The 20,429-nt window shown below is 45.7% G+C and overlaps 1 protein-coding gene across 3 annotated transcripts in view; it reads left to right on the plus strand.

The window, feature by feature from the left end:
- The window catches only part of EPS15 (epidermal growth factor receptor pathway substrate 15), a 211,933-nt gene that overhangs the window by 137,917 nt on the left and 53,587 nt on the right, over positions 1-20,429 (plus strand). For all 3 annotated transcript variants that reach the window (XM_029617440.1, XM_029617441.1, XM_029617442.1), the window contains exons 17-19: positions 3,869-3,949; positions 4,357-4,450; positions 12,860-12,895. In XM_029617440.1, coding sequence (XP_029473300.1) covers positions 3,869-3,949; positions 4,357-4,450; positions 12,860-12,895 — 211 coding nt within the window. The remainder of the gene's footprint in view (positions 1-3,868; positions 3,950-4,356; positions 4,451-12,859; positions 12,896-20,429) is intronic.

The following is a 20,429-nucleotide window of genomic DNA, read 5'->3' on the forward strand; positions in this document are numbered from 1 at the left end:
GCCCATGGGACTGAAGGCACCAGAGCTGGTATTTCCCATCCTCCTATCACTGCTGGAGAAGCTCAACATACTCATCTGTGCATTACCAACCCAAGCCCTCCACCTACCAATATGGTGGTGGTTGCCAGTTCCTCAGAGGAGGAAGTTCCACCGAGGCACCCCATCTAGTTCTACCGGTGCCTGCATCTCTGGACAAAGGCTGAGCACCTAGGGCCCCATCCCCTGTAGCATACAGTGAGGATGAGGATCCCTGTGACCCCTGGGGGGGATGATCTGAGTACTTCTCAGAGGGCTCTAATGGTCTCCCATCAGACACTTTTATTTTTATTTATTTATTTTATTTAAATCTTTTTCTATACCGTCGTTAAGGTGGGTACCGTCACAACAGTTTCCTCTAGAAGAGCAAAGAAAGTCCCCACTTGAGGACTTGATCTTCGCAGGATTTGTGAAGGTGATGGCAGAGGCCATCCCATTTCAACTTTTAACAGAGGAGGATGCCAGGCACAAAATGCTTGAGATCCTCCAATTCATGGAGTCTCCTAAGGAGATCGTGCCAGTCCTGGTACACGAGATCTTTAAGGAGTTGCTGAGGATATGGGAAAATCCCCTCTCAGTGCCTCCTGTTGTTAAGAAGGTAGACAGGGCCTACCTCGTCCATAAGGTTGCTGGATTTGATAAGTGTAAGCTACCTCACCCAGTTGCTGGTGGTCAGATCCGCTCTCAAGAGAGCCAAGGACTCATTCCTCTGTGCCCCGGGGAAGGACCACAGAGCGATGGACACTCTTAGGAGGAAGGTTTTCCAAGGCTCCATGCTTATTGCTCGCATCGCTGCCTACCAGCTCTACATGAGCCAGTACTCATGGGACATCTGGAAGCAAGTGCAGGAGGTGACTGAGCAGCTGCCTCAACAGCAGCAAGACACCCTCATGTAGCTGGTGCACAAGGGCCTGGAGTGCGAAAAACCTGAGGTCCTTGCGACTTACAATGTTTTTGAAATGTCATCGAGAGCCTCTGCAGTGGGAATCTGCATCCGCAGAATGGCATGGCTGCAGGCCTCAGATCTCCGAAAAGAGATCTAGGAACGACTCACTGATATGCCGTGTACTGGAGGGGATCACTTTGGAGACAGGGTAAGGAATGCTGTGGCCCAACTTTGGGACCACCATGAGACCCTCCAACAAATCTCTGCCAGTACTAGGGATCCGTCCTCATCAACCAGGAGGCCATTAAGACTGGGGCCAAGGAAGTCTTTCTTTCACCAGAGAAAGTACTATTCTCTACCTCCTCACTCCCATCAACACCACCAGGGCTTCCTCGGCCGTCCCAGGAAGCAGAGAGTCCCCAAACCCCAGCCAGCTTCTCGGTCAACTCCGGAGATGGGGTTTTGACTGGGCTGTAGGGAGCATAAGCCAGTTGCCCATACCTGGGGCAATGGACCCTCCAGTTGGGGGCAGGCTGTGGTTCTTTGCAAACCAGTGGCCCAGTGTAACCTCAGACCAGTTGAATCTATTGGGTGTCCTACCAAATTGCCCTCCATGCCCATATTGGGAGCCGGTAGCGCATCAGGAGGTACTACTAGTGGAGTTCTCCTCCCTCTTAACAGCCAGAGTGGTTAAACCCGTGCTACCAGGGCAAAGAGGGCAGGGATTCTACTCTAGGTACTTCCTGATTCCAAAAAGAACAGGAAGACTCCATCCCATCCTAGACCCTAGGGTCTTGAACAAGTTTCTAAAAGACCTAAAGGACGCATATACTCATATCGAAATCTTCCCCAGTCAACAGGAAGTATCTTTGATTTGTGGTGGGAGCAAAGCACTTCCAGTACCATGTGTTGCCATTTGGGCTTGCAGCTGCTCCACAGGTCTTCACAAAATGTATGGCCGTAGTGACGATGACGCACCTCTGCAGACTGGGAGTGCATGTCTTCCCATATCTGGACGATTGGCTGGTCAAGAGCACATTTTAGGCAGGGGCTGTCAGGTCCATGCACTTGACCATTCAGGTGTTGGAGTCACTAGGGTTCATTCTCAAATACCCAGAGTCTCATCTCAATCCGTCACCTCAATTAAACTTCATCGAAGCCCTGCTAGACATGGCTCAGGCCAAGAACCTTCTGCCTCGCCAGAGGGCCATTGCCTTAGCAACCATTGCTGCAAAGATTCAACAGAGCCAGCAAGTGTCAGTCTGGCACATGTTGAGGCTGTTGGACCATATGGCTGCAACTGTCCATGTTACTCCCTTGGCTCATTTACACATGCGCAGAACCCAGTGGACCCTGAGGTCACAGTGGCGCCAGGCCACTCAGAGCCTCCAGGATTGCATCCGAGTCACCCTGTCTCTCCGGGTCTCAGTGGCCTGGTGGCGGATACTTTCCAATCTGGAAGAGGGGATCTCGTTTCGGAGTCTCCCCACTCAAATTGTCCTAACCACGGATGAATCCACCGTGGGGTGGGGAGCTCATGAATATGGGCTCGGTACCCAGGGTCTGTGGTCTGCTCAGGAACATTCTTGTCAAATCAATTTGCTGGAATTTTGGGCAATCAGGTATGTGCTATGGGCTTTCAGAGATCGGTTGTCCAACAAAGTTGTCCTGATCCAGACTGACAATCAGGCAGCTATGTGGTATATCAGCAAGCAGGGAGGTGCACGGGATCATATCTCCTGTGTCGGGAAGCGATCCAGATCTGGCCATGGGCCCTGTCCCACAGGATGGTGCTCAGGGCCATGTACCTGGCCAGGACGGAGAATGTAGTAGCAGACAGGCTGAGTCGAGCCTTCAGCCCACCCCATCCCCACCCCTGCGTGGTCCCTGTAACAGGAGGCAGAAAATCGGATATTTTGCCTCTGAGGGAGCTTCTCTGACAAAACCATGCTGCCTTGGATCTTGTAATCCTCTGGATTCCAGAAACTGCACTATCCTCTGCTTCGGCAGGGATTCCATTAATTTATTCACCACTGAGGTCAGGCTAATCAGCCTGTAATTTTCTGCCTATATTCTGGTTCTCATAAGTGTTCTGCTTCATCCCTCCTTACCCTCTAGGGACCATTGTTTTCTCCAACTTGATTCAGAGTCGAGGATGGCCTTAATGACTAACTCCTCATGTCATTGAATCAGGACCATAGGCAGAGGAGGCAGGGGCCTGCCAGGGAACACATTTTCACAGAATGGCTTTAGCAGTGAGACATGGGATACAGGATGTATTCTCAAATATTGGGGTAAATCCGGTTTAAAAACAACTGGATTAATCTCTCTCTTAATGAGGAAAAGTCCCAGATACATGTGATTCAGTTTTGGAAGGCATGCCACAGTCTTGTTTAATTTCTTATACCTTTTTGGCAGTATGTCTGATAGTCCATGTCAATGATAGGTCATGTTGCGTGCACTCTGGACATCGTAATTATGATTTTCCACCTGGAAGTTGAGGCTTTGCAAAGAGATTGTGTGCAATTGTTTTGGTTGAACAGGAGAATAACAGGAGAGAGTAGCCTTATAGTATCTGCATGCACATGCGAGCTATAGACCGTTCTCAGCAGTTTAGAAAATATAATTATCTTGGCTTTTTCACCTTGTATGCTATTTTGTATGCATGCAAAGAGAGTTTTGTTGTCCAGCATCATTTCTTTGGGGTAGTAATACTGGGGAGGCAATCAGTCGGCATTTCAGTTTTCAAAGACTTCTGGGTACCCCCAGGACTATAGGGGAACCAGGGATTGCAACTTCATGTGCTTTAATTTCTGTGTTTCTATTCTTTTGATACATGAAAAATGTAGAGCAACATGTTTGTAATATTTTGTTTGTTAGAAAGCAGCATATCTTCACTTTTAAATAGAATTAAAAGCCTGACCTTTTTCCATCTGTGTGCAATAGGTAAGAAGCAGTCCAGATGTATCTCAAACTGCTGTCAACGAGATAGATGAGGAGGACCTGGATGCAGCCGTTATTGAAAAGGTACATTTGTCAAGTGCATCTCTAAAATGATTAGAGAAAAAAATACAGTACCCTACAGTAAATGATTTAACAAGCAGAATAGACTTTTTAGAGATTGCTATGATAAATAGCACCAGGGCTGAAAATCAATTAATAGTTTGCTTTTAATCTGAGTTCAGTATTTATGTACCAGCAGGCATTTGGGCTCATGGGGGAATCTGGAAGTATTTTTAGACTTGGACACATCGGTGAATGTGAAGAACATTTAACTCTTATGGTTGAAACCCGTTTTCTAAAAAGGATTTGTAATAGCCACAGAATGTATAAAAACCTTTAATATATCTAGCTTTTTGTGCTTTCAGGTAAAAATTAAGGAAAAAAAATTCACTTTTCTTATGTGTAGTGTACTATATTTTGGTCTTTTTCAGGCAGAACATCCATTTGATACAAAATTAAATCCATTGCCTAACCCTGTGACAGAGCCAACGCTAGACTTCTTCCAGTCTGATCCCTTTGTTGATGGTAAGCTGACTCTCACCTGGTTCGGTGTCACTGGTTTCTAACCAGGAAGTTTCATTTGTTTTGGTCTCTGACTTTTGATTGAGGAGGTATGTTTCAAAGGAGAATGGATGTCCGATCCTGTTGTATTAACTGTTAAAGCAGATCTATGTTGCTACCTTTTGGGAAGAAAAATAGACCAGCGGCAAAAATGGATGTAGGTAATCTTGGGACTTCTAGGCTCCACCTTATTCTTCCTCCTTGCATTAGCTCTTCTAGTCCAGTCTGAGCATCTGCCAGTATTCTGATTTTGTAAAGCTGTCTCAGCAGAGCATCCTTTAGTAAGCACCAACTTCTGAAAAAGTCGTATGCTTGCACTGCGTTCCAATTCCTCCTTACTCTTGTCAAAATGTGTGCATACGGTGGAAACCTGCACGCGCTTTCAGCCAGGCGTATTAATCTGAAAATGGCCTTCCCATCTGGTACGTCTCTTGAGTGATTTGAAAAAAGGAAATATCCTTGGGGTAAAAAACGTGGAGACATCTGTAATGCAGTTTCATCTGGAAAGAATTGAAGAAAATAATGAGATAATGAGGATAAAGCTTTCCGTTCGGTCACCTTTCTGGCTGAGCAAATTGCTGTCAAAATATTAACCATAATATTTTTTAAAAAACCAAAAAAAACTAGTGCCTGCGCCCCTGCTTGCTTCACTCGCCAACCCTGCCAGTGGACTCTCCACTTTAGAGTCCTTGTTTGTGCCCGGGTGGAAAATAAAAGGAATGGCTGGGTAGGGCAAGTGACTGATGAAAAGGGCAGAGAGAGAGAGTGTTAGAAATCTCCACCCCAGCCCTTCTTTATTTCCTCCTTGACTGAGTGTGCGTGGATGTGAGGAATCCCCCAAAAAGAGAGAGTGATAATTGCAGAGCAACTCCAAAAAGCGGGTTTTATGACTCTTAGCTGGATGTGAACATTGCTCTCTGTTAGTAGTGGAGAAATGGGGGTAGGTGTCTGTGTGTCTGTGTGTGGGAGCATTCAGTGGGTGTGAAGGTTGTGAGGGGTGAGATGCATGTATGTGTGTAAGTGCTGTGAGTTGTTTGGTTGATGTAGAGGTGTGAGTGTGGGGGGTGATTGCACCCCCCTTTGCACTCCCCATGTTCCCCCACCCCTCTCCTCTCCTGTGTGGGAATGGTGTGTATGTTTTGCGGCTTTGAGTGGTGGATGTATAAGTGGTATCAGGAGGTGAGTGAAGTATGTGTGTGTGTGGTAGGGGGAGGGACCCACTTCCATTTTCCACCCACCCTCCCCTGGTCAAGTGTGTGTGCATGTGCACTTTCACTCTCTTCCCCACTGCACTGCCCAGTTCCCCCTGTGCAGAGAGAGGGAGGGATGGGTCTATGTTGGAGAATGGGGACTCTTCCCCCTTGCAATCTCCCCCGTGTGTGTAGGGGTGAGAGGATGTGTTTATGAGGCTGATGTTAGTAATATTAGAAATGAATATTATCTATGTGTGCACATGTCTGGGGGGGAGGGAGAGCTGGGTGTGTGTGTGTGTGCACTCTCCCCCTGACAATCTTTACTTTGCCCCTCAACTCCCCCTAGGTGTGTGTGGGGGAGGGGTAGAAGAGTTGGTGTGAGTGACTGTGTGTTGGGGAATAACTGAAGGTGTATATATGAATGTCAGGGAGTGGCTGGACATGTGTGCATGTGGGGGGTGTGAGGTGTGTGTGTGGGGTAGGGGTGTTTGTGTCAGGGGTGCATGGGTGTGGGGGGGAGAATAGGGGGTGTGTGTGCAAGGGGATAATATGGGGTGGAAGTGTCGGGATGTGTACTCTTCCCCTTCCAGCCCCTCTCTTCCTACTCTCCCCTCCTTCCTGCTCCCCCACCTCCTCACTGCTCCCCCTTTATCCTACACCCCCCTCTCCATCACTCACCCCCTGGTCTGCCCCTTCTCTCCTCCTGCCTTCCTATCCCAGTACGCTCCTCACCTGCCCTGCTCTCTCCTCTTCCTTATTCTCCCACCTACTCTGACTCGCTCTTCTCCCCCTCCTAATCCACTCCCACCTCGAGCTCTGACATCATCTTTTTGCAGCTGCTGGGGCCTGGGAGCTCCCCCAGCCCTTCTGCTGCCTGCCGTGGCTTCTCTTTCTTCTGCGTTCGAGGCACCTGGGAAACTCCACCAGCTTTCCTTCTGCTGGTGAGTCTGGGTTGTTTTTATTGTTTACTTTTGCTGGGGGGGCTTTGGAACCCCCCCCCTTACCACTTCTTCTGCTGTCGGCAGGGCTGCTCTTCTTTCTTTGTTGGTGCAGGGCCTAGGAAACCCTCACGAGCCTTTCCAGTGCCTGCTCCACTACTGCCCTTAGTGCAGATGTTGCCTTTCCCCTCCAAGCTGTGGGTGATATTACCTCATGCATGTGCAGACGCATTGCAGTGATTACCCAGAGCTTCTTAAGATTTTTATAATATAGAAAGAAAAATAAAACGTTGAATCCAGGCACTCAAATGGGGGTCACCATGAAAGTGTCCAAAACTGCATTTAAATTCCAGGAGGACAGTGGCCTGAACACTTTGGTATTTTTGTAAATTACTCCTCTTTAAAGAATCTCATCTGTATGCATATCTTGTTTGTAATGACACCATTATATGTGACAGTTATGTTCTGAATTCAGATGTTTGTTATATATGCAAAAATTATTAAAAAAAAAAAAAAAGAATCTCATCATGTTTGAATAAGACAAAGGGATCCTGTAGAATAATCCTCTGGCATTTGAAAAAGCTACATGTACTGTGGTATGCTCGGACATGGGTCTGTTCAGGCCCTGAAAGAAAAATGTCATCCCCTTATTGACAAAGGTTTTGGACACCATGATATGTTTTCCTTTGCTGCAGGAATCAAATCTAGGTCGTTCCACATGGCAGTGCACAGTACTGCCACTGGTCTAGCCCAAAGCTGCCTTTGCAGTGATCTTTGACCCCATGAAATAATGTATGCATTGGATTGTCACTAAAACAGTACTGTAATAATATTATTGCAAGATAAGTGCAGAGAAGAGAGACCAAAATAAGGGGCATGGAACGGCTGCCCAATGACAAAATGCTAAAGCGGTTAGGGCTGTTTGGTTTGGAGAAGACAAGTGAGGGGGAAATATGATAGAGATCTACAAAATCATGAAAGGACTGGAACATGTTGATATAAATAAGTTATTTACTCTCTCAGATAATAGAAGGACTAGGGAGCACTCCATGAAGTTAGCAAGTAGCTCATTTAAAACAAATTGAAGAAAATAATTTTTCACTCAGCACATACCGTATTTTTCGCTCCATCTGCATTTTTTCCCCCAGAAGTGGGGGGGGGGAAATGTCTGTGCATCTTATGGAGCAAATATAAAAAAAATTTACTACAACCCCCCCCTTCTGCCCCCCCCCCCAAGACTTGCCAAAAGTCCCTGGTGGTCCAGCGGGGGTCCGGGAGCGATCTCCTGCGTTTGGGCTGTCGGCTGCCAATAATCAAAATGGTGCCGGTGGCCCTTTGCCCTTACTACGTCACAAAGGGCAAAGGGCCACTGGCACCATTTTGATTACTGGCAGACGACAGCCCAAGCGCAGGAGATCACTCCCGGACCCCCGCTGGACCACCAGGGACTTTTGGCAAGTCTTGGGGGGGGGGGGGTCAGGAGGGTGGTGGGTTGTAGTCAATTAAATTTAAAGGGTTGGGATTTTGTTTTTTGGGGGGGGGGGGGGTGTTTCCACACAAAGCGAATGATAAATGTTTGCTGATCCGGGAAGTGGACCGAAATGGCCCTCCGCAGACCTGAAAATGAAATGGGGACAAAAGAAATTGTATGCACACCCCTAATTTGCTCCATAAGACTCACAGATGCCCGGGAACAGAGCCAGTTTAGCACACCTCTTTTTTTTTTTTTTTTTTTAATTTCCCCCCCTCTGAATCCTAGGTGTGTCTTATGGAGCGAAAAATACGGTAGTTAAGCTCTGGAATTCATTGCCAGAAGATGTGGCAATGGCAGTTAGTGTAGCTGGATTTAAAAAAGGTTTGGATAAGTTCCTAGAGGAAAAATCCATAAACTATTATTAATCAATAAGGAATAGTAGCTTGAGATCTATTTAATGTTTGGGTACTTGCCATGTACTTGTGACTTGGTGCTAGGCTTGATCAGACCCAGTATGGCAATTTCTTATGCTCTTAACAGTCTCTTAAATGTTTTACAACAGTCATCATTGTAAAAATGACACAGAGGCTGGTAAAACCTTATAGTCTAACACATTTATTGCAGATTAAGATTTTTTTTGAGGGCAAGAATCCATTTTATCAAATGCATGAAGCATTGTGGGCATAATCATATTTGTGTTATCTTTATTATAATGTGCAAATTCAAATTTACTTCATAAAATCAATATTTCTTTTGGCTCTAGACATTGCTGTCTTAGCTGACTTTTTAAGGAGGCCTTTATGCACACTTCTTTCTTATAGATAAAAGAAAATCAGATATGACCATATGATAGTTATGAAATGCTCAAGTATGTATAACTGTGTGCAAATTGCTCATTTTGCCACCAGAATTCAAGGAATATGTTTAATGAAATAAAAAGCACTTTGCTTTTATATCCAGAGTAGCTGGGTTTTGTGGTGGCTGCAGAAAAGCCTTCAGGCAGTAATACAGCAGTATGAATTTTGATCACAGTTTGAGATTCCTTCGTTTTGCTAGCTATGGCTTCTGTCAGAATACATATTTATGGGGAGAGGCTGCAAGATGGCCGCCTGAGGAGACACGCTGAAGGAGAGCTCCCATTCTGATTACCCTTTCTCTTTTTGAATACCTCGATATTATGCCTCATACGAAAAGAAAGGCAAGAGTGAGGGGAGCTGGAGTGAGCTCCTCTCCGCTGGATTCCATACAGCCTAGAATTGGGAGTTTCTTTTCGGCGACGGCAAGAACACCGGGAGAGCTGGTCGCGGAGGGGACGATTGAAGGGCGTACACCGTCCCCCTTGACCTTAGACATATCATTGAGCCCCGGATCACTGAGCAGGCCTGCCCTACCACGTAGAGAGACCAGCAGGGAACAGCTGGCAACTGTGATACCATCAGAAAATCCTTTGGAAGGAGAGACCACGGCGTTGTATGGAGAAACCCCGAGCAAGATCAACGGGAGAGAAGATATCTCGCAGGTACAGTCCCAAGTGGGACAACATTCGTCTCCATAGCTTCCTCCAAAAATTATATATAATGGCGGCAGTGCGGGAAAAAAAGCAGCATGTACATGGAAGGGCCATCTACAATGACCTGGTGCCAACTATGCTTCAAAAGTGCTTCAAACTTCGGGAAGTCACTGGTGCACTGCGTAAAGAAGGGTATCCACTATTTCTGGGTTATCCCTTTTGCCCTTCAGTTTCTATACAAGGGAGTCTCTTACCGGATCCGTGCCCTCAATGAAGCTGCATCAGTATTTCGGCAGCCATTTCTTTTATGCCACTGACAGCAATGCCAAGCACAACAGTGAATGACGTCTTTCCAAGTTGGCGGCAGGTGGGTGTATTGCCAAGTAAAGAACAGGTCTGAGCTACGCTTTAAAGAAAGTGATTTTTTATTTACAACTCCTCAAGTAGATGTAAAGCTTCTCTTTTGCAGTGATTATCAATATACAAAGGATCAAAAACTTACATCACCGTATCTCTGCCCACACTGAAGGGGCTTCCCAGCTGATATTGAATGGAAGGATAATGCCTACTCTCCTGTGATGGGGGTTTCAGCAGCTCCCAATTCGGAGCTGCTCAGCGAGGAGGAGCCGAATTTTTTAGGGTCTCCCTCCCGATCTGAGTCCTGTGAGTCCCCAGGAGGTGGTCCCAGACCCCCCCCCTCCCCCGGCAAGTCTAAGCCATGTTTTTCTTCGGATTTTGTGCTTCTCATGCACAAATCCTTTCTGGCCAGCTTGCAGGAGGAGGATCCTTCCTCTGGTCCCCTGCCAGCCAAACTTCCAAGGATTCCCCCCCCCTCACTCCTGTGCCTCCAGTCGCAGGGGGCTGTCCGGGTGCGGGTGGTCCCGGGGGGCCCCCCCTCTCTCAGTCCCTCCAGCTCCCCTGGAGACCCCAGATCCTGATCAGAGCTTGGACTTAGGAGAGACGCTCCCTCCTCTAGACGGGGATGATCCGAGGGTTCTCCGTCTTTTTCAGAAGGAGGAGTTGGAGCCCCTCATTCCTTTTGTCCTTCAGGAATTAGGGATCGAGGGGCCCCCAGCGGATTCCCTTATGGCCGCGTTGCCTAAGCATATGGACCCGGTCCTGGCAGGGCTTAGGGCTCCGGCTTGTGCTTTTCCTTTTCATCCTATGCACAAGTTGTTACTTCTCCGGGAATGGGAAGCTCCCGAGGCAGGGCTCCGCGTCGGGAGAGCCATGGACAAGCTTTATCCGCTCCCGGAGGACTGCTTGGAAATGCTGAAAACTCCCACCATGGATTCTTCAGTCTCCGCTGTGACCAAGCACACCACTATTCCGGTGGTGGGTGCTATAGCCTTGAAGGAGGTGCAGGATCGCAAGCTCGAATTCCACCTTAAGCGTATCTTCGAGGTGCTTGCCTTGGGAGTCAGGGCGACTATCTGCAGCAGTCTCATGCAGTGGGCAGGCCTTAGGTGGGTTCAGCAATTACTCGGCACCTGGGACCTCCCTCCGCAGAGGCGGAGCAGGCTGAAAGGTTGGAAGGTGTTATTGCATATGGGGCGGACGCCCTGTACGATCTTTTCCACGTCCAGGCGAAAGCGATGGCCTCTGTAGTCTCCGCCAGACGGCTCCTCGGGTTACGCAATTGGTCAGCGGACCCGTCATGTGATATATGCATGGTATATAAAGATGTTGATAATTGCTTATGAACAGCTGCAATGACCGCCCTCAGGGTCTCCGTACGAAAATGGGGCACCCTGAGAGCCCAGTTGACCCTTTTGAGGTCCAAGATTGGGCGGAAGGAGGAGTCCTTCTTTGGTACTACAAAGTAGATGGAATACTGGCCGGCGCCAATCTCGTCCGCAGGAACTGGAACAATGGCGCCCAGTTGCCGGAGACTGGTAAGGGTTTGGGACACTGCATTCCGCTTTAGACGTCCGCAAGGAGAGACTACATAGAGGTCCGGCAGATCTCGAGAAAATTCTAAAGCGTAACCATCTCGGATGATCTCGAGAACCCACTGGTCCGACGTGATCTTGACCCATTCCTCGAAAAATAGGGAGACTACCCCCTAGATTGGGGATAGAGGAATGGGTCGACTGAATCTCATTGGGAAGTGGGCTTCGGGGTTGCCCTGGGTTTGGAAGCAGGATGGTTCTCCCTCGTTTTCTCAGGTCCTTGGCCGATTACATTTCCTTTGCCAATTGGCCTCTTTAACAGCAGTACGGAATAACTGCTTTGCATCTTTTAAAGCAGTGTGGGGACCCTTCCTAGATTTATTTTCCTGAAAGACTGTTATACATTTATATGACCCTGGCTTGATTGTATTAATTATTATTCTATCTTCTTGTTCTAATTTTTTTTTTTTTTTTTTACATGCTGGTTTACCCAGTTTACCAAATACTGGTCTCTAAGAGTTGGATCTTGATTAAGGGTCCTACTAATTTGTTCTGTTGCTGTGGGGGCTATATGTAATGGTATGTTGGATGGTGGGAACTTTGGGAGGGGGTGGGGGGAAAAGGGCTCTTGGGGTGGTTACTCTTACCCTGTTATACGTAAGCTTAACAGATGTTGATTGCTGATGTATGTTTTCTTCTCTCTTTGAAATTCTCAATCAAAATTTTTAATAGCTAGAAAAAAAAAAGGTTCCAGGTGTTTCTTTGGTCTCTTGCCACCAAGACTCGCAAAATCAAAGTGGTATCCTCTGTTACTATTCCAGATTCTCTCTTGTACCTGTAAATGTTGCAGCTCCTTGGAGATGGCTCCACTCTCCAAAACCACATTTAAAGAGTTAGTCTCTATAATCACCTAAATGTCATAATGCACATGAGCAAATTCCTAAGAGGCTGTTGTGTTCATTGGGCAAGTCATGCCTATCTATGCCCTTCTCCTCTACTGCTTACTCCACACCTTGCTATGCCATATGCTTGGAATAACCTTGATAAGTTGTCACCTCATGCTCACTCTCTGGCTGTATTCAAATCTAGTCTAAATACTCACTTTTTTTGAAGTTGCTTTTAAATCCTAAGCACTTCTATACAATAAATACACTTCCCATTGACTTATTTTTGTCATGAATGTTTGTCTTGACTAGACTGTAAGCTTCATGGAGCAGGTACTGTTTCATGTGCATCTGTGTAGCTCTGTGTATGTCTAGAATCACTTCAAAAATAAGCCATAGTAATATGATTTTCAAAATTGGATAGTATAGTTCTATGAGAAAAGATTTAAGTCTAGAACCAATTTTTATATTTTCTTTTTTAGGTGATCCCTTCAAAGATGATCCATTTGGAAAAACAGGTCAGTGTATATGCTGCTGTTGAGGCTTATTTACTTAAATCATTACTACAAATCTCACATGTTTTCCAGCATAGTGGCAAAGGCAGAGTTCCTTGATAGAAGAGTTGAATTGGGGTTGTCAGGTAAAGGCAAGGCAATACTTGGGGGGGGGGGGGGGGGGGGGGGGGAGAAGAGGGTCCGCGTTCTGTCTTTGCATGAAAGTTCTGTCGCTGTTTTTAATAATTTTTGGATTTTTAGCCTGCCTTTCCAAATGACATTGAAGGCAGCTTACAGCATTATAAGAATTTGGTGAAAAAAAACATCCCTGTCCCAAAGAATTTACAATCTAAGCAGGTATCTGAGCCAACAGGAGATAAAGCCTTTCCCAAGGGACACAAGGAATGTCACTGGGGGACATGGGATTTGAACCTTGGTTTCCCTGGTTTTTAAACCATTGCTCGACCACTAGACTGTTCCTTTTTCATGTGATATATGCGTGGGATATAAAGATGTTGATAATTGCTTATGAAACACATAATAGTAAAGCGTCTACTATGTTTCAAGACTAATTTGATAAATGTAGCAGCATTCAAAAGATGCAGATTAACAAAATATTAGACTAAATAAAACTTGTATCTTGTGTATCAGTCAATGGAGTTTTGGGCCCTGCCTGTGGCTAGCCTGCTATTGTATTGTATTTGAGAGATCTCCAGACTTTGAGACAGGTCACATAAAACTTTTCATATCACTGAGAGGGCTGGTGTCATTGCTGTCTTTAGCAATAGGGAGCATGGTGTTAAGAGGAACTTGGCAGCGATTATAAAACGTGATAGGCTTTGTAACACACAAAGAACCCTCATCTTATAGTTGGGCGAATATGGTAATTTTTCAAACACTAGAAATCAATTCAGTACATTAGAAATAAAAATGCAGAATACAAATCAGTATGTTGTGGACAAAAAAAAAAACAAAATAGAAGGAAAAAAAACCCCCAAAGTTTGAGTTATTCAGATCAGCTGCTACAACCTATAAAAAAATCCTTACAAGTGAGGCTGTACAATGCCTGCAGGCCAGTCTGCAGCACCAACAACATTACCCCCACCGCAACAGAACTGAAAATCAGAGAGCAACGGTACTATTACTCCCACCACTGCAGAACCAGAAAACAAAGTACCAGTGCACTGAAAAGCCAGGCTTAGAGCAGCAAGCACAACATCAGAGCCAGAAAACAAAGTGCCTGCACACCGGAGAGCCAGGCCAGAGCAGCAGCAGCAGCGAGGTTACCCCCACTGCCAGAGGTGAAAAACAAAATGCCAGGACATGGGGAGAGCAGGCCAGAGCAGCAGCAGCGCGATTACCCCCGCTGCCAGAGGTGAAAAACAAAATGCCAGGACATGGGGAAAGCCAGGCCAGAGCAGCAGCAGCGAGATTACCCCCGCTGCCAGAGGTGAAAAACAAAATGCCAGGACATGGGGAGAGCAGGCCAGAGCAGCAGCAGCGAGATTACCCCCGCTGCCAGAGGTGAAAAACAAAATGCCAGGACATGGGGAGAACCAGGCCAGAGCAGGAGCAGTGAGATTACCCCCGCTGCCAGAGGTGAAAAACAAAATGCCAGGACATGGGGAGAGTCAGGCCAGAGCAGCAGCAGCGAGATTACCCCCGCCGCCAGACGTGAAAAACAAAATGCCAGGACATGGGGAGAGTCAGGCCAGAGCAGCAGCAGCAAGATTACCCCCACTGCCAGAAGTGAAAAACAAAATGCCAGGACATGGGGAGAGTCAGGCCAGAGCAGCAGCAGCGAGATTACCCCCGCTGCCAGAGGTGAAAAACAAAATGCCAGAACATGGGGAGAGCAGGAGCAGCAAGATTACCCCCACTGCCAGAGGTGAAAAACAAAATGCCAGAACATGGGGAGAGCAGGCCAGAGCAGCAGCAGCGAGATTACCCCCACTGTCAGAGGTGAAAAACAAAATGCCAGGACATGGGGAGAGTCAGGCCCAGAGCAGCAGCAGCGAGATTACCCCCGCTGCCAGAGGTGAAAAACAAAATGCCAGGACATGGGGAGAGCAGGCCAGAGCAGCAGCAGCAAGATTACCCCCGCTGCCAGAGGTGAAAAACAAAATGCCAGGACATGGGGAGAGTCAGGCCAGAGCAGCAGCAGCGAGATTACCCCCGCTGCCAGAGGTGAAAAACAAAATGCCAGGACATGGGGAGAGTCAGGCCAGAGCAGCAGCAGCGAGATTACCCCCGCTGCCAGAAGTGAAAAACAAAATGCCAGAACATGGGGAGAGCAGGAGCAGCAAGATTACCCCCACTGCCAGAGGTGAAAAACAAAATGCCAGGACATGGGGAGAGTCAGGCCAGAGCAGCAGCAGCGAGATTACCCCCGCTGCCAGAGGTGAAAAACAAAATGCCAGGACATGGGGAGAGCAGGCCAGAGCAGCAGCAGTAAGATTACCCCCACTGCCAGAAGTGAAAAACAAAATGCCAGGACATGGGGAGAGTCAGGCCAGAGCAGCAGCGAGATTACCCCCGCTGCCAGAGGTGAAAAACAAAATGCCAGAACATGGGGAGAGCAGGCCAGAGCAGCAGCAGTAAGATTACCCCCGCTGCCAGAAGTGAAAAACAAAATGCCAGGACATGGGGAGAGCAGGCCAGAGCAGCAGCAGTAAGATTACCCCCGCTGCCAGAAGTGAAAAACAAAATGCCAGAACATGGGGAGAGCAGGCCAGAGCAGCAGCAGTAAGATTACCCCCGCTGCCAGAAGTGAAAAACAAAATGCCAGGACATGGGGAGAGCAGGCCAGAGCAGCAGCAGTTAGATTACCCCCGCTGCCAGAGCCAGAAAATAACATAGCAGGACTCTGGGGAAAACAGATTGGAATACAAACACGAATATCACTACCACCACCACCACCACCACAAAGCCAGAAAACCAAGTGCCAGGAAGCCAAGCCGGAGCAGCAACAATATCATCCCCACTGCCAGAGCTGTAAACATATTTTTAAAAGACATCAAAAATAGTATTTATAACGTCATTCGGCATCGTCATAATAATGCCATCATAACGGTTTACAAAATATAAGGTTACAGGGGTAAGGGGGGTTTAAACAAGGGTTTCAAGGTACAAACTGTTATTAAGCAAAGGGGGATAACAAGTGTAATGTTATAGTTCAGTTTTATGTTTCACTTCTTATTTATAAAAACATAGATGTGATGAATTTCATTTCTTGAGGGTGGATTGGAGTGCGATGTAATTTTGTTGTTCATTGGGTGAGTTGGTATTCTTTGCTAAATAGTGCAAGAGATTACCACTCCTCTACTCTTCATAGTTCAAACGCTTAGACATTGCAGGTAGTATTGAGAAAAATTAATTTAAAAGTACATCCAATATATGATTAAACATGTATATTAAGGAAAATCAAATAAACTATTGTTTAAATGTAAATATATTTTCTTGCCTTTTCTAGCTATCTTTTTGTCTCAACATACTGTTCTCAGCCTCTTCTCTGATTTCATTTTTTCTGTCTTTTCCTGATAACTTTCTGGGTCTTCTTTCCTCCTATTTGTCGCTTCTCATTTCAATGTTTCTCTTTTCCTTCCATCTGTCTGTCTCTACTTCCTTCATGCTCTTGCCTGCCATCTTTTTATGTTCTCTGCCTTTATCACTTTTCTTCCGTTCCTCCCCTCCCCTGCTTCTTTCACCTCTCATTTCTGTTTTATTTCTCTCATCTGTCTCAGCCCCTCACTGCATTCTGTTCTCCCCATAACTCCTTCCGCCTTCTGTCTCCCCCTTGCTTTCTTTCAACATCTCCCCTTCTGTCTTCCCTGTCCTCTCAATATCTTCCTTTTTCCTCTATTCCCATCAGCTTCTCTAGTCTTACATTCTCTTGCCCCCTTTCCTTCGCATTTCCTCTTCTCTCTCCCAATATCTCACATTCTCTCTTGTGCCTCCTCCCAGAAGGCCATAGTTTTCTGCTTCCCCTTACTTAAGCTCTGCCTTTCTCTTCCTACTGTTAATTGCTTAGCAGAGAGATTAGGAACTGAGATGGCATAGATAATTTATCCTTTCTTCTCATAAGATGGACTTTTCAGAACAGGACAGAGATGTATCTCTTGTAACTCTGTTTTGTGGATAAATAGGTATATTCAATTTCCAGAGCTGTCAATTTGGCACCATCTCGAAGTATTATCAATTAGCCAGAATGCTAATTGATAATACTGCATCATTTCAGTGTTGATCTTTGTGTTATATTTGTAAACTTTCCTTCTGTAACACTTCATTCTAGTAGTCATAAGTCCTGGGAAAAACTGAATTCTTTGTAGGTAGCAACTATGAGAACAAGCCAAAGATACACATGAGATTTCAAAATAGTGTGAGTCCCTGCTTCAGACTTCAGTTGTCTTAACCCAAAAATGGACAAAATCTTTTATTTGTACATTGGTCTTGTAAATGGTATCACAAGTTATAAAGAGTCCACCTGTTTAAAATTTAAAGTACTGTTAAAGTGCATAGCCTAAAGAGAAAGCTTGCCTACTAGTCTTTGAAAACAGGACATAGCATCACTTTTCCCTAGTGCATGTTCTCAGACCTTTACTCTTGGGGGAATTTTACATGACTGGGTGGTGCAGAATTTGTGCAGAAATTTACAGCTTGTGCAAAATTTGGTGAGAGGCCCAGAAGGCAGCGACTGGGAGCGAGATGATCCCGATCAAAGGTTGGAAGAGGCCCATCAGGCTACAAGTGGAGCCCATCCCGCTCATGACTAAGGATGGCAGAAGTCCAGCAGTGGGCAGTGAGCAGAGCCCATCATGCTCACAGCCAAGGATGGCAGAAGCCCAGTGGCAGTTCACGAGCAGCGCTCATCTCTCTCATGGCCAAGGATGGCAGAGTTAGGGCATGCAAATGAAGCAGCATGCAATATCTTCATTACTTTCCCCCAAGACAACTACTAAGCAAAATGCATATTTCTGCTGTCATCGACTCCTTGCAAATGAAGCAGATAGGTCTTGGATAGGTCTTGGATTTATCCCCCTTTCCCCTTGTCCTAGCCTGATCCAGAAATAAAATGTCAGAAACCTGCTACAATGATTCTTCTCATTCCTGCAGAATGCCTGCCCTAGACCCACAAGAGGAGCAGAATGAACACACAGCAAAGGTTTTCACAACAGAATCTGAATACAAAATTGTTACAGAAAACAAAAATGGTCAAGCCAGTCACTCTCTCTGTATAGCAGGAAAAACACACACAAAAAAATCTGTTCTCCAGATAGATAAAAACTACAGACAAATTAAGGTAATACCACTAACAGTCCTTGGGAAAAAATCTGAGTCCTTTGAGCGTATTTTCAAGAGAAGGATATTGCAAAAAACAAGGCCTCCAAGAGAAAAAGAATACATAATAGGGAAAAGATTCTATTACACTGCCCTCCTGTTCATGGCTGTGGATGGCAGAGGTCCAGCATCGAGCTGCAAGCAGAACCCATCCTGCTCGGAACCAAAGATAGAAGAAGCCCAGTGAGAGGCCCAGGATAGTCGTGCAGCTGCAGCAGAATGAGAGAGCTGAGCCTATGTAAGAAAAGTGAGGGTGGTTGTAAGTGCATATGTGTGTGAGAGAAATTGTGTACGGGAGTGAGGGAGCATGTTTGTGTGTGTGTGAGAGGGAGCCTGTGTGAAGGAATGTGTGTGTGTTTGAGAGAGAGGGAGCCAATGTGAGGGTGTATATGTGTGAGAAAGAGGGAGCCTGTGAGTGTGAGAGAAAGAAGGAGCCTATATGCAAGATGTAAGTGAGTGTGTGTGAGAGAGAAAGGGAGCCTGGGTAAGGGTGTGTGTGTGTGCGTGTGTGAGCGAGAGGGAGCCTTGTGAGGGGATGTATGTGTGATAGAGGGAGTGTGTGTGTGTACGCATAAGAGTGAGGGAGCCTGGGTGAGGAGAAGTTGTGACCTGAGAAGGCAGAGTGAAAGGGGGTCTGACCAGGGGAGTAGGGAGTGAGAGGTGGAAGGGACACTTATAGTGTACTTCTAGGAGAATTCAGCTGAAAATATTTAAAACTCTACATCTTTGAGTAATATTTTTATATTATATTAATTACTAAAAGACTGATGTATGTTTTATACAAAAATTCATCAATGCGACCATGAAAGATTGTTACTTCTAAACTCAACACTCTTTTTTTTTTTTTTTTTTTTAAACTCACTCTACTCCATTTTACCGATTTCCGAACAGTACTACAAGCCCACCATCCTTTCCAAAATAGATTATTGCAACTCCCTACTACTTGGTCTACCCAAAGCCACGATTAAACCCCTTCAACTTCTTCAGAATGCCGCTGCCAGAATACTCACCAACTCATGCAAATTTGACCACATCACCCCCATCCTCAAAGATCTGCATTGGCTCCCCATCCACCACCACATAACATATAAAACACTCACCATCATACATAAAACACTCCACAACCAGAACATGCACTGGTTGAAAGACACGATCCACTTCCACACATCTAATAGACGTACCAGATCATTTATTTATTTATTTGTGTATTTAGGTATTTTTATATACAGACATCCGTTTGCACATCGTATCGGTTTACATATAACAATAAACAGTGTCGCCGTAATGACAGGCAGAGCCTTTACAGGCAACAAAAAACTATAGCAAGCGATTAATTATGGGAGAAATTAGATACAATGTTTTCGAAATACAGATTAACTGGGTACAGAGTAGTTGAGGGGATATCACAGGGAAGAGGAATGGCAGGACGAGGAGGGTTAGGTTAGGTAGTTAAATGAGACGCTGGAAAACAAAGGCTAGGAAAATTGTAAATACAGGGCAGGAAGTGTATACAGGTCACTATTATTATATAAAGGTTCCCTTTACACTCCTTCTCTGAAACCTTTGCACCTCGAGTCAACCAAAGAGCGGGCCATATCCATTGCTGGTCCCTATGCCTGGAACTCCATGCCACCCGAACTCAGACTGGAGCAATGCACACAGAAATTTAAAAAAAACAACTTAAAACATGATTATTCAAAGAAGCCTACCCCTAACCCCATGCATCTCAATCCTACACAACCTCACCTGCCCACTCTGGATGTTTCCTGCCCGTTACCAGCTATTTACACATAATGTGTTGAACACCCTAGCTAACTTTTCACCCGCCTTTCCCTTACGCCAATCAAGACATTGATACATGATTTGTAAATAGTTATCTACTGTTATATTGTTATATTGATTATACTGTTATAATTCTACTGCTGCTGTAAAATGCTGTTTTAGTTTATTTATGATTTCCTACGTATGCATCTATCCTTGCCTCTCTATGTATCTAGACTGTCTCTCTATCCTTTGCACGCTCACTTCTCCCATTTTGCGGATCCATATTTTTTGTAACTGATTTCTCTTTCTATTTCTCCCTGTTTTTGCATTGTAAACTGGCATGATGTCTCTGACGAATGTCGGTAAAGAAAAGCCTTAAATAAATAAATACATACATACATTTTGACTAATATAAAGTATGCAGAATTTTAAATTTTTGTGTGCAGAATTCTCCCAG

This window comes from Rhinatrema bivittatum, chromosome 10 (genome assembly GCF_901001135.1).
Source record: "Rhinatrema bivittatum chromosome 10, aRhiBiv1.1, whole genome shotgun sequence".
Lineage (NCBI taxonomy): Eukaryota > Metazoa > Chordata > Amphibia > Gymnophiona > Rhinatrematidae > Rhinatrema > Rhinatrema bivittatum.